The 14580-nt window shown below is 36.8% G+C and overlaps 1 protein-coding gene across 10 annotated transcripts in view; it reads left to right on the top strand.

The window, feature by feature from the left end:
- Positions 1–14580, top strand: part of DLG1 (discs large MAGUK scaffold protein 1) — a 145707-nt gene that overhangs the window by 79283 nt on the left and 51844 nt on the right. For 6 of the 10 annotated variants that reach the window (XM_063408668.1, XM_063408660.1, XM_063408662.1 and 3 more), the window contains exons 5-7: positions 8185–8277; positions 11612–11665; positions 14149–14199. In XM_063408668.1, the coding sequence (XP_063264738.1) occupies positions 8185–8277; positions 11612–11665; positions 14149–14199 (198 nt within the window). The remainder of the gene's footprint in view (positions 1–8184; positions 8278–11611; positions 11666–14148; positions 14200–14580) is intronic. The other 4 variants (XM_063408664.1, XM_063408666.1, XM_063408665.1 and 1 more) reach the window with 1 other exon arrangement.

Here is a 14580-nt window from a genome sequence, read left to right as displayed (position 1 = left end):
ACATCTGTACAGAATGTTAGGAAGACTTAATCCTAACCACACATGGGTTGAGGCCATCCTGATGAAGCTCATCATTTCCCCATGTCAGGTAATAGTGAGTTGTTCTTCTATTAATGGCATTGTCTTGTTTGGCAGTTCTGCGTCCTGTTCTGTGCATTCAGCAGATTTTGCTCTCTAGGCTTATCAACAGTGACTCCTGCCTGGCCTGAATTAGGGCTCGTGTCTGTGCAGGTCTCAAAATTCAGATACATTCTTCAGTACTTGACTTGAAATATGATTGCTTATGTTCAGATAGTTCTACATGGTTTTAGTTCTTGTGAAACTTGGTAATTTTTGATTTGATTTCTCTGGAACTCCAACTTGAGGCTGTAAGAAAGTACTTGTGTTATGTTTCATTTTCAAATGCTTTTGAAGCTACATTTTGTTTAAAGTAGTGCAGCAATACACTCAGGAAAAATATGCATGTCTTTAAATTGATGGCTTAACAGCACAAGTCACTGACATCGTGGTACTAAGGACCTGCCAAGGCCACAGGCTGGCACTGACTTAGGAATGGGACAGGGATGGAGCCTGAGTTCAGTGTTAGCTGCGTGTTCAGAGTGAGATCCCCTGGGCAGTACACTTGGATAGCATGGATTGGGAATGAGGATGAATGAGAGTCGTGCTTTATTCTTGTCACTGTTGGACTCCATGAAGCAGTCTATAAATCCCTGAAGGTATTTTTAGATGACTATTGACTTTTGTGATTTTGAGGAAGATGGATGCAAAGTTCTTAAAATAGCACACTTCACTAGTGACATGTCCTGTGGCATTCTAGGATGTAGTTCAGAGAAAAGACACAGAACTACACTGCCAGACCTTAAACTGTATATTTCTAGAAAGAATCTGTGCCTTTTAAATTCAGCTTTGTCAGTGGGTATTGGAGCAAAATTGTTTATTACCACTTTTAAGCTTTTGTCCAGTTTGGAAGATATTTTATTCCCTACTTTCAGGAAGAAATGATGAATATGGACTTGTTTTCATCAGTCAAGTCATATTAACAGAAGTTGCTGATTTTGTAGTATCTACTTGAAGGCAGTGGGAAGGGTGAAGTACAAAATTATTTTTGGAGAACTCTTCCAGCTATTAGAATTGTGTTTTGGAGTCATGAAAGTTGGTCACCAAAGCTTTGAAAAGGACTTTTGCAGAAGACATTGCTGGTGAAATATTAGTACTATTTTCCCTTTCCACGAGTATTGTTGTTATTCAGCTGTTGAGTGGGTGGTAGAGAATGTGGAAATAAAATGATTCTTGAAGAAAACTACTTACAGAAGATTGCTGGTATTTTAACAGATTGCTGCAAAGTGTGCACTGTATATTTGATGCAGTAATTTAAAGAATAAAGTATTGATGATTCAGCTTTGTGTTAGCAACAAATTGTTTAGAGTTGGTATTTAATATGAAAGCACAACCTGATCCTGAACCCCCTCTGGGTATGAAAAATCACTTAGCACTTGATATTAGAGTAGAGCAGCTCATGCTAGTAATTAAAGCAGTCTGCAGAGAACATTTGCTTTCTGCAGTCAAAAGATGATCTGCCAAACCCGTGCAGCTTCAGTTACACAACTGCATTTTCTAGCTTTGGGTTGTGCATGTGCCCCACTGCTTTGCAAGAGTTTGTTCTACCAGTGTGGCTCCAAGGCAGTCTCTGCCTTACCTCACATGTGAATATAACTGGGCAGACTGATCCCCGTGCCTCTCAAATATCTGATTAATCTCTTTTAATAACATTCTTCTTGTCTTCTCTTCCTTTTCTTGGTTTGTTGTTGTTATGTTTTAATTTTGTTTACACCATGGTTGTTCTATATAAATATTATTATACTTTGATTATGCTGTAGTCACTTTCTATACTGAAATTTCAATGCAGCCTGAGCTTTTTCAAGGCACATTATGCTGCCCTGCAGGGATTAGGTATTTTGCCTGTACCTCTTGTTCCTTGACTCTGTTTTGGTGCTTGGACTGTTGCCTTTGGAATTACAGTTGCCTTCAAGTTTTTGTTTTCTTTTAATTGTTGATACCTTATTGATATCACCTCAGGGACCAAAGGCATGATGACTGCCAGAAAAAAAATCATGCCCTTAGCCCTTTTCTGCTGCATCATGTTTGCTCTTTTGCCACTGAAGTCAAAAGGTCTGAAAGCACACTGCAGATATGTGAATTCCTTTGCCTCATCTTTTGCATTGTGTCCTCCCCTCTTCTGTTTGGAGGAGAATATAGGAAGCCAGACAGCTGAGTTTCCAAGAATGTGGTATTCAGCATCTCCTCCCCTTGCCCTCAATTTTCTTACTTAGAACTCTTAAAAGCTATTTTATTTTTGTTTTAATCAACACACTACTTGGTCTATGTGTTTTCATGAAGTTGATGCTTCTAGGAATCAAATGTTCCCTTTGAATCTGGAACATCATGTATTTTGGGATTTATTATGTATGCAAGAGAAAAGCCTTATATCCCAAAGCCCCTCTTCTGCTTTTCAACATTTTAGTAATTAGACAATGTCATGCTGAGTACTGATATGGAAGTGAAATGGATGACATAAATGCATCCTGCTAAACCTCAAGCAGTCTTGAATGTCTCTGGAAAAGGAATGTTTGTGGTCTACAAAAGCTGCCATTTAGCATGCTGTTGCCAAAGAGGATGCTGATACAGGGGCTTCAGCACAAGACAGCTCCATCCAAGTAGTCCCTGCAGGCTGGAGAATGCCTCAGAGCTGCTCAGTATTAATGCATTTGTGGACATTTCTCAAAGGAGAATAAGTTAGGATGTGCTGGTTTTGAACTATTTACCTTCATAAGCATTCACCACATGCTTATCTTCATCTCTGCCTTTGCCCTTCAGTATCAAAATGTAGAAGTTCCTGGGCTCTCTGGTACAAAACAACCTGTGTGCACCTGCCCACATGAATTAGGGAGACCCAGTCCTCCAGCTCCCAAATGCTTCACAGGTCAAAGACATCTGTGCCATGTGCCTGCACAAGTCTCAGATTGTTGATATGGCCAACACATTTCTTGTTTCCTGTCACTGGCCAGAAATATTTCTGTCTCTGTGTTATGAATATTGCATTAATGGTGTGTTCTGCAGCTCTTGATTACATCCCTTCTGGATAGAAGATGAGACATGGCAGCTCTTGGTGATTAGAGAAGCATCTGTCAGTACCTATTTATCTCTTAATATTCATGCTATAAATAACTAGAGATGTTTGTACTTAGGTCGGTATGTCCATTCCTTTTTTCTGCGTGTAAAAATTCTGCTGACTCATAATTTAAATATTGAAGGTGTAATGTGCAATGGAGAATAATCATGTTTTAATGCTGTGAACTGATGAAATCTCTCCACGTTATTTAAACACAGTGCAGCTGACATAATCAAGTTGTGTTTCCTATGGGCTAATGTCCTTCATTCTCATCATATCCAGCACAAGAAATTGAGATCCACAGGGTATTCCTAGAACAGGCTCACTGGGCAAGAGACAGGTGGTGCATGCTGTGCAGATGCTGGTTGTGTGTCCCTGCTGAGAGGCTGGGAATATAGGTGTATTTAGCTGTCAGCTTTCATATAGGTGCTGGGAAATGACCTTTGACCATTCACTTTTTCTAGAATTTAAAATAGTCTGGTAAAATTAAATATTCAACAATGTAATTAAATTAAGCTAGTTCTTCTTTTTGTAGTTTTTTGGGAATGGGGAGAGGATTAATTTTGAAGCTTTTTTCTGTTTTGAATATTAGAATAAAAATGTATCTAGAGATCATGCATTCTTAGTATTAAAAATGAATGAATAATATAAAACTCATGTTCATTTAAATATCTTAGATTAAAACAAAATATTTTGAACAGTTTATGCCTGAAAGTTGTGGTTTTATGGTGTTGCTGCATTTCAGGGAAATACAGCTCTTAAAATTATTAACACAAAGTAATTCTTGCTGTTATTATGGTATTAACAAATTTATTTTCTTTGACATTTTAATATTGAAATTTTGTGCAATGTATCCGTCCATTCACAATTCATACACTTTCCATCATGAAGTTCTTGTAAATTCATTCATTTTTTGCCCCCATGAAGCATTCAGAAAAGCAGAAGAGTAAAAAAAAATTCTAGATGTAAGCCTTGGAGAAGTTTTGAGGTGGTAAAATGGAGAAAAAATAAGGGATTTGTAAGAGTTTATGGGAGAAATAACCTTTCATAGCTTCTTTATAATAGTCAGATGACTTTTACCCTCTATTCAATAGTTTGTGCATTGCATTGATTATTTATGCCCAGCAAATTGACTGTTGTGTGGTGGTTCAATGGTGCTCTTTAAATAGAGTGAGAGAGCACACAACATGCAGACCCAGCTAATGCAGAGCATGTAGGGTTTCTTCCTACAACCATAATCTAGAAAACATATTTTTAACTTGCTCAGGAAGTAATATTTTAATTTATTTTCTCTCTGCAGTTTGGTTGGGTGTTTTTGGTTGGGTGTTCAGTGGGTATTTTTCATTTGGGGTGGTTTTTTTGGTGGGTGGGTTGTGGTGGGTTTTTTTGGTGGTTTTTTTTTCGCAAGAAGGACTCTTAGTGTTGCGACTTTGATGACTACTCGGGGTGAGATGGGAACGCTCAGGCGCTCTGATTTAATGAGGAGCCCAAGGATGGAAATACATCAAAATCCTCACATGCAGCCAAAGCAGCTGCTCCGGCACCCGCAGTGGGCACCGAGCACTCGGGCTCCTTTCAGTTCCTCCACGCTGCCAGTGTCTGCCAAACACAGAGGGAAATTTGTAAACCTGCGGGACAGTGTGAAAAAGAGCCCTACAAAAAGCACAGCGAAAGTAAAAGCTGCTAGTGGCTGGGTGTCTGATGGCTCATGCTCTAATTGCTCTTTAGCAAAGGTAGGTGTTGCACTACGTGTTTGGAGATGTGCATTTTTGTGCAAACTGTAGGAAGTGTGTTGCATTTTTTTCTTTCTGTACTTCTATCCCTGCTGTTTCTAATTACTTCCTTACTTAATTTTCCTTTGTATTTTATTGCTAGAAATCAAAGTAGCAATTATTGAAATCAGATTGGCAAAGGAATACTTGTTCTGATGTTTTCCAGTGAAGGTTGCTGCACTTCATACAATATGGGGGTCTACAGTAATTTCTTGAAAGCGAGGAAAGTTTACTTTGCTTGATTTTTATTCTCCAAATTGTGTCTTTTTGTTGTTTACTAAGAACCGTGTTACAGAATTTGCTGGCTTAGTTGTCTCCTTTAGGATGTGTATGGTGCTCTGATTTACCTACATATTAGTTGGTATTTCCTCACTGAAGACTTACTGTGTGTGGGTTAAACACAAGAACATGTATGTGTTCTTACTTTTCACAACATCTGGATGTAGTGCTAGATTTGGAGGCACTCAGCTGATCACTTAAAGGCATTGTTAGCTTTTGTAAACATATCACTTAAATTATTTTTTAAATATAAATTTTAAATTTGTAGGGTTTTTTTATTCTGTTGTAGCAGAATGACTTTTCATTGTAGGTGTTAGCACGTTTATTTAGGTTGGCAAATCTGCTCAAGTGAGTTATAGTTCAAGTCATGCATTCCTACATATAATAATGTGTCATAATTGTGTGCTGTAATTCATATGTATTCAAAAGACGGCTTTTAATTGGCCTGCTACTTTCTTTATATTTTATATTTTATATTGGTTTGTATCTGTTTAAACCAGAATCATTAAATGCTTTAGTCAGTCATCTTTATTGAAAATTATTTTGAGAATAAGCTTTTATTTGTCAGAATACTTTTTGGTTTATGTTTCGAGAATTCTTAGAATTCCAAATGTTTCTTGAAAATTCCTGGAAAGTAGAGCCTTGAGGTTATCCTCTGGGATCTTATTCACGTGCTATCACAGGTACCTGTATCATATAATCATTTGCAGACTGATTGTATATCTTAATAAAATAAAATCATCGTTCTTCTGTTATAAGGAAGCTCTAGGTTTTCTTTATCTAATGATTGAAAATATTTTAATTTCTTGCGTTCTCCTTTCTTGTGATTGCCGCAGTGCCTGCATCAATTCAATGTATCTTATGAAACATTCGAGTGAGGACAGTCTTGTCTTCATTTGGATTTGCAAATGCTTTGAAAGTGGTTGTCAGTGTTGTTGCCTCTTTCCTCATCCACACAGTAGTGGAGGAGGCTCTACAAGAACACTGCCAGGAGGCTTGGAGGAGTGGGGAGCTTTTAAGGTTCAGTTGATCCTAAACCAACAGCACAAAGGGAAAATACAATGACAGTATGAATAACTTACGAGACTGGATCCTGGAAGAATTAAAGGACCATGAACAAAGGCAGTTTTAAAAGAATAAGGATAAAATTTGGAACTGACTGGGAGGGTTTCTGAAGCACTTGGGGATGAGAAAACCATAGAGAGGACAGAGTTAGGAACTGGAGAAAGAAAGGAAGCAGGAAAATAAAGCTGACATTTGGTGCAAAGAGAGGGGTGTAGATTGTTCGGCCCATAAGGAAATCCATTGCAACAATGGTCATTTTTTTTTTGCCAGGTGGAAGATCAGGGAGGTGAATGGTCAGGATTTTAGAACAACTTCAGTTTGATTTTACCTTCTCTTACTGCAGGAGTGTAACTGTAAAGCTAATGGTTAGCTGTTCAGCCTTAGTGCTGTATTGTATTTTGGTATGTAGCATCTCTGAAATTTTGGTTAATAGGATTTTAGTGTGTAGCTACATGGAAAGCCACTTACTTTGGAACAAGGAAGCCTTAAAGGGGTGGCTCATTTTTCACATGTGTAGGGCTGAGTGGTTGCTTGAGCTATTTACTTTGATCTGTCATCTAAAGGCTGTGTTAGTCTTTCAGTAGCCACAGGTTTATTGCACTGAGCATTTCCTGCATCCTTTGCAAAAGACATTTTAATATCTTTCTAGACCAATTTAGATTGTCCCCTACCTTCCTCTTTTTAAACACTTGAAATATTGTGCTTTAGTCCACAGATGTAATGATGCTTTAATGACATTAGGTTTACCTGTCAAGATACCAAATATATTTTGTTCTTACATCTTTGAGTAATTGCAATGTTTTTCACCAGCTTTCATTTCATTTTGGGTGGATTAACTGGAGCTGAAAGAACCCTGTAGAAATACCATATGTACATTTAATATGTGTTGCTGTTCTTGGACTGTTAATGCAAATAGCATTATTTGCTATTACTCTTTAATTTGGTCGTTGCTGTTGATGTATCTGTTTTGTATTTTAGAATATGTCAAACTTTTAAAACATTTAATATGTTATGTTCTGTTATGTTCTGGGATTTTTGTTCACTTACGGGATCTAGTGTTTTCTTTTGTCATTATGCTTCATTATTTTTAAAGATCACAAGAATGTCTTGGATCAACTGAATTGCAAGAGCTTTGATCTGCTGCTCAGCTTGTAACGTTGGTGATAATTGCCAGGAGTTTGTGTTGCTGACAGCTTGTTCACAACCAGTACGTGAACATCTCAAAAATACTCGAGTCAACGTTTTGCTCAAAATGCTGTTAGGAATCTTATTCCTTGCACCTTAAGTGTCAGTAGGTTTCCTAGTTACTATTTTAATGAAGATTCCTAAGACCAAAATTCTCCTAATCTGCAGATGTTTGGTAAACCTTTGTGAAGATCTTTGAGAGGTAAATTGAATCTGTTTCAGGACCTTCCACCCATTTGACTAAAAGGTTTTCTTTGATTTTTGCTAAGTTTAGAAACCATAAGGTACTTCCCATTTTTCCTCTTTAGGAGGAATATTAGCTTTGTTGAGTGCTGTTGACTTCAGTCTGTTTCCCTGCTTTTGCACTCTGTTCTATATTGGTGAAAGGATCCTGTTGTGAAACCAGCCCACAAAAAGCCTGAGACTGTTCACTGACCTGAGCAGGTTTTTTGCTGGACCCCAAAGTCTCAGTGCTGCAAGGGGAGGGCCTTGGTGTGAATAACCCACCAGCTACAAGGATTCCTTGCCATCAGTGCAGTGCTGGGAATGTGCTGCCATGAACAGTGTGGGTCAGGGGGACTGTCTGCCGTGTAGTTAGTCTCCAAATCCATGTGCTAGTTCATAGTTGTTTAAGCTGTTTAATTTGGGTCTTGTTTGCTTTAAACTGTTTTTCTAGTTTTTTCTTATTTTTGACATTTTGTTGGTGATTTTTAGCCCACAGAAGCTGTTCCTTCCTCTTCTCCCATTGTCCCTGTGATCCCTGTCCCACCAGTCCCTGCTGAGACCATCCCATCCACCATACCACAGGTTTTTATTCTGTTTTGTTTTGTTTTATTAAACTTATTCAACTTTTATTTCTTTAATTTATTTTGTTGCTTTGTTGAAATACGTCTTTTGCTACTTCACACTCAGGTTTGATGTGAACTGTTAAATACACTGAATTTCACTGTAATGTTTGTTCATTTTGTGATAGCTTTTAGTACATTTAGATACTTGCAAGTGATTAGTAACTTGTGAAAGAACTAAAGAAAAAATAACCAAAAGAATGGAAAGAAACAATAGGATATTTTGTGTTTGCATAATAACTTTCAAGCCATTTTATCCGTACTAAAGTGTTATTGCTTGACTTATTTATAAAGAAAATATTTTCTCATCTCCTATAAATACTTAATACATGTCTTGGGTTGCACTTGCATGGTGTTTCTCATGTTCTCCACCCATTTGTTGGTATTACTGCTTTGGGCAGCATTTAGAATACAAAAGAGATCTTTTTACCTCTCCATTCCCAATATATTTGACTCATAAAATGTGTTTCCCTTCTGAGCCATCATACTTTAGGTCCCATACTGTCCACACCCCCCACAAAACAAAAACCAAACCCCATCAAGACAAGTGAGGGCAGTAACATGAGTTAATGTTAGTATCCCATGTAATTTGGAATATGTGATCACAGCATAGCAAGCTGTGGAACAATCTAGGATAGACAGCAGTTAGATTTTTGCAAATAGATTGCCATTCTGCTTTTAGATTTTTGTAACTTCACTGTAACTTTCAGTAGAGAAATCTGAAATGATGAGTGCACACCTTCTGAAAAGATGGGTCAATTTTTGGAATCATTTGGTGGCAGATATTTATTAACTTTAAAAGGAAGTTAAGCTACCGAGAATATTACTTGAAAATGTTTGTAGTATAGACGTCAGTGTGTTTTTTTCTTAATTTTTACTTTCAGACTACTTGACTAAATTTGCAACTGGTGGTAATCTTTGTTTTCGCTGTTTTTAATTTTTGCATAATCCATAATTAGCAAAAATTTTTTGCAGTTTCCTATTTTATAGTGCAATTTCCAGTAATGCACGTTTATTGGAATCTGTCACCTGTACTTCTTCCATCTGGAAGACCAGAAATTTGATTAGTTTTAGAAATACTCCCTTCTAATAGGGGGATTCTGCCCACATCAAGATTTGAGGTGGACAGGCCAGTGCAACCATATCCACATAGTGCCTTTGGAATGCCTGGCACAACTTCTCTCGTTCATCTTTGAAAAAGGTGGTAAAGTGCTGCTTCTTAATGGACAGTTTGGATAAATGTAGGAGTGTTTGGAGTATTCATTTAACTGACAGAAGGGTTGTGGTAGTGGTTGGCTGATACGTATCTCAAACACACCGGTTGCCAAACCTCACCTACTAACAGCAATTTTGCTTTTAGTTGTCTTTTTTGGTTTTTTTAAACATGAAAAGAAGAACACTTGTCTGTCTCAAAAATAAAAATCATGGGCAGCCAGCTTTCACTGGCGCTGTGTATGTAGACTATAATTGGATGTTGCAGAATCCCAATATTAAATAAAAATACATTCCAAAGTGGAATGAAAAGAACACAACTGAGCAATTAAACGCTTTCTTCTGAGCAAAAACATAAAAACATATATGGTTTAACTATATTTATTGTAATCAATAAATATAGTAGCAATAAATTATGGTGATGAATAATAGGGTTTTTTAGTACAGGATCTTATTTTTAGTTTACTCTTATTTTAATAGAACCTGCACTTGAATAAGAAGCAGAAAAGGAAATTTAAGTTAGTGGCAGAAAATTGTGGTGAGGGATAGTGTTGTTTTGACAGAGATTTTTTTTTGTGACATGAATAACTAGTGCTCAATATCTTTACTGCATGAAGTGTGCCTGTGCTTCTGTTGAGAGAATTGCTGGGTGAGAAAGGCTTCTGATGGCATTTTGACAGTCACATGTGTCATCCTTTTTGTTTCCTCTTATTTTTAATTGTCTGCTCTGATAATGTGTGTAGGTCCCACCTGATTTTAGTAGTTATTAAATGACACAGGCTTAATTTCCGACACTTGATAGCAGATTGATGGCTCCTGTCCAATGATGGGAGATTATTCATCTCAGCCTTTTGAAAGGCACTTCTGAGTCATCACTTCCTAGGTGTGGGAGCTTTTAAAAATCATAAATTCTGCAGAAATTTGTTGCTGTCATAGTAATGAAACACAAATGCAGAATATGTGTAGGTTTATGCAATTGTCATGTTTTTGTAGGTCTTAACTTTATCCTTGAATCAGTTTAATACTGGCTTCTTTTGCAGCCTATTCAACTATCTCTAAATTTATTTCCACACACACACACACATACCGAGGGGATTAAAGAAAGGGATGTCTTAATTTTAAAGATAATGTATTTTTATACATATTAAAAACCCCCTCAGATTCATTAAAGCAATAAGGAGATTAACTGTTTAGTGCCACTGAACTTAATAATTAGCAGTATTTGGAGTTTGGAATATATCTAGACAAGGTTTTGCTTATGTTCCTAGAGCAAGCTAGATGCTGCCTATTTTAAAGGCAAATAGTTCATAGATAAATGGGAAATCTGTTTATCTGGAAATATTTCAGAGAAATGCCATCAGTTCCTGTGGATTTTCTTTCAGTTGAAACCACATTTTTCACAGAAAAGTTCTCAGTGGTATGAGACTAAAAGTGTTAAACTTACTGTACTGGTTCCTGGCTTGTAGAAATGCTAATATTATCTCAGCTTTCTGTGGCAATAATCTCTGACTGCTTATGGCTTGTTAATCCTTAACAATTTTCTGATGTTTTACCACACGTGCTGCTGTGTGGTAAATGAATGTTTGCTGTGGGTTTGCTTTTGCAAGTGGGTTTTGTAGGTCCTTTCTTGCTCAAGTTGCGTTTCTGCAGGTTTCCATTGTGCAGTTTGTGGAGGGGGTGGTGACTCTTCCTGATGGGAAGAAAGGGAAATCAAATCCACTGAAAATTGGTTTTGAGATACTGAGTGGTAAAAAAACCTCTGCATGTCGTACCACAAGTACTGGGGTAACTGGCATCATGTCAAATGGTAGCATGACTCAGGTTTTCTTTTGGAAAACAAGGTAATAAATGTCAGAACTTAGATATTAAATACAATCTTAGACTTCCCTAACAGTGTGATTTTATGTCAGGGAAGCAATTTGTCCAGGATAGTAACAAATGTTTCAGAAGGTCAGTTTTGAGATTCTCAAGGTCAGGCTACCTTTTAACAGAACTTTGAGAAAGCCAGCAAAGTTAAATGCTGTAAAGTTATCATTAATAGTGCATTTTCTTATGCTGTGTAATTTATTTTTTTATTTTTAAAGGCAAATCCCCCTCCAGTGCTGGTGAATACAGATTCTTTGGAGACTTCAACATATGTAAGTCTACACTTGCTTTCAGTTATAACTTTAAATCATGTTTTATGGATGTAGTTGTGTACGCCTGTTGTTGCTGTTTAAGAAGATCTATTTTATCTCTCTGATGGTGTTTGATTTTGATGATTATTTAAACTCCTTAAATAGCTGTTTCATGAAAAAAATGCTGCAGATTGCAAGTGGGAATTTTTCTTTGTACCAATGTGTGACAGTGCAAAACACAATTGAGGTTCCAGAGGTTCACTGTTCAGAGAACAATCTGTTTCTTCAACTGTGCAGGCAGATGCTTTAATATTTAATGTGCCATTTCCGTTGCACTTGTCATAAAAACATTGCTTCATGCAGTGGCTATACTTAAGGTTTTAGTGCTCTAAATGTTCATAAAAATGAGTTGGTTCTGTTTAAAACATTAGGGTAATAAGTGTAGTTATGTGGAGGCTGAGATTTTCGTTTGTCAGGCATAATTACAATATTTATATAGAAAGTCCTTCATCCAGGAGAAGGCCCTGCAAGTAAAGCTTAGCTTAGTGGGTCTGAGATCCCTTGAAGACTTGGAAAAGATAGACTAGGTCAGTGATTTTTATTTGTGTAATAGATCCTTGCTCCTGCCTCTGCTAATGTTTGGTTTGTTAGATGAATAAATTCGAAGGTAGTTTTTCAAAAAAAGGAGAGTATAGAACTGAGCTAAAGGAGAAGATAACAATGATGGAGGTTTTTGTTTGCTGCTGTTCATCTAGATGATATTTTAAATTGAATTACAGAGCTTTGTACATGGAAATAAGAGACTGCTTAAATATATTAGGATCAGCTTTGTTTTGTTTAATGGCAATGAATAGGGAAATGATTAATCATCCTTGTTATTTATTTAATAAAAAAGAAAAGAAAAGAGCGCTGCACACTGCTCAGTCATCATGAACCTTTTGCAGGTACTGTAATGCTGGATGAGTGCTTCAGTTAGCACATGTTGTCAGTCCTGTAGATAATAGCTCAAGGACTAAGCTACCATAAAAATTTCTTGATCACAGTGGCTTCTTTTGTGTTGGTGTAGCAACAGATCCAGTTTCATGTATTCAGAAGGTCAGGACCTCATCCCTTCTTAATAGAGAAATATCATGTGGTAAAACCACCGTATCTTTTTCAGTGAACAAACGAATAAGGACATTATCATTTTCAAGGTACTTTGCCAAGATGATAATCTGTTATATGTGGAATGGATATGGCTTCTATTGTATTAAGGGGAGATATAATTAGAGAGTGAGGGATAAAAGAGCTTGATATTAGCCTGTAAAAGGCTGTTCATGGCATTGCCAGCTTTTGGAGCATTTAAATATGTTAAATAAACATAGGGGGAAGGAAGTAGCTTGATCTTATTGGGGTGAATTAAATTCCCTTTTTAAGATCTCTGCTAGAAAATAGTTTTTTAAATGCTTTCTTCTATACGAATTTTTTATCTTCATTTGTTAAGACTCCTGAAGTCTTATCAGATGTTCTGTATCTTAAGGATAGACAAGGTTCTTTGTAAAACAATGGTATAAAAGTTATTCTTGCCTTGTTGAATATTTCATCCTAAAAGGCTAGGAGTAGGGAGTTGTCTGTAGCTGCTGTAGGTAACTGTGGAGGAAAGAATTTGATTTCCAAGATAGCTTGTAAAAAAGTTTACTCTTGAATATTAAATATGAATGAGAATTTGTTATTTAATTGATTTTGCTTAGTTTTGATATTTTTTGCTTCTGGTATTTGATTCTTTCCTTGTTCTGTATGTAGTAAAGAATGTGGGTATCCTTTCTAACCAGAGGATGGCAAGGCTTCTTTCTAGGATTTCAGTTTTTCATCAAGCTTTATAAAGTATTCTTCTAAACTCTTCTTCTCTTTTTGCCCCTATTTTAAATTGCTGAACTTGAGTATGTATGTAACATGATAAATAGTAGTATAAACAGTTGTTGAATGTTACTTTAGACAGGTCTTACCCAATTCTCATGAGAAGGTGGTATAAAGCATCAGGGGTTTTTCTGTGGTTTTTTTTGTGGTTTTGTTTGTTTGTTTGTGTTTTTTTCTTTTTTTTTCTTTTTTTTTTTTTTTTTTTTCTTCTCAGTGTGGAACAACAATAGGAAAATGCTGCTCTGTTCTTCCTTACAGTTCTTTTCTACCCCACATCCTCTTTCTTTTGTCTCATTTTCAAGTTGCTGTATAGCCTGAGGAACATCTTAGGCTCTCAAGAGCATTTTTTTCCTGGCGATGAGAAGCAGAGGGCCTGTGCCCTACAGTAGTTGTGTAGAACAGTCTGCTCCCTGAACAGGCAACTTTGAAACTTGTACAAAAAGATTGTCTGATTTATAAATACTGAGTGGTGTGAAAATCACACGTCTCCTCTGAGCCCAGTGGTCACTGCAAATCAGCTGAGATTTGATGGGAGTGAGCTGCCAGCCAAGAGACTGGGTTGTGTAAAGTGTGGGATTCTCTGTAAGTGTCACTTCTTTTTTTAATAGGTCAATGGCACGGATGCAGATTACGAGTATGAAGAAATTACTCTGGAAAGGGTAACATGCTAAATGTCCTCTGTACTTTGTCTGAAATGGGATTGATGATACCTTAATATGAAAAATAGCAATCCAAACCTCTAAGGCATCCTGCATTTAATGTTGCTACCTAGACTTGTAGAGACTAACAACACAGATTCTGGTTTAATCTCCTGTATGACTATTTTTTTCCATAGGCTTTTACTTATATGCCATTAAGTTTTATATTGAGATTACAAGTGACACCTTGTCACATGTATTTCTTTGTTAGGTTTTCTACGTTGAGATCTAGCTCAGTTCACTTGAGGTGCACTGTTAACAAAAAGACAGAAAGAAATTATTGTATCTAATACCTGTGCAGTTCTGGTGGTTACTGAGAGGTTGAAGAGGTCTTGCAGTTGA

Source organism: Prinia subflava, chromosome 11, assembly GCF_021018805.1.
Source record: "Prinia subflava isolate CZ2003 ecotype Zambia chromosome 11, Cam_Psub_1.2, whole genome shotgun sequence".
Taxonomy (NCBI): Eukaryota; Metazoa; Chordata; class Aves; order Passeriformes; family Cisticolidae; genus Prinia; species Prinia subflava.
The sequence above is the reverse complement of the archived record's forward strand: the minus strand, read 5'-3'. Positions and strand labels throughout refer to the sequence as shown.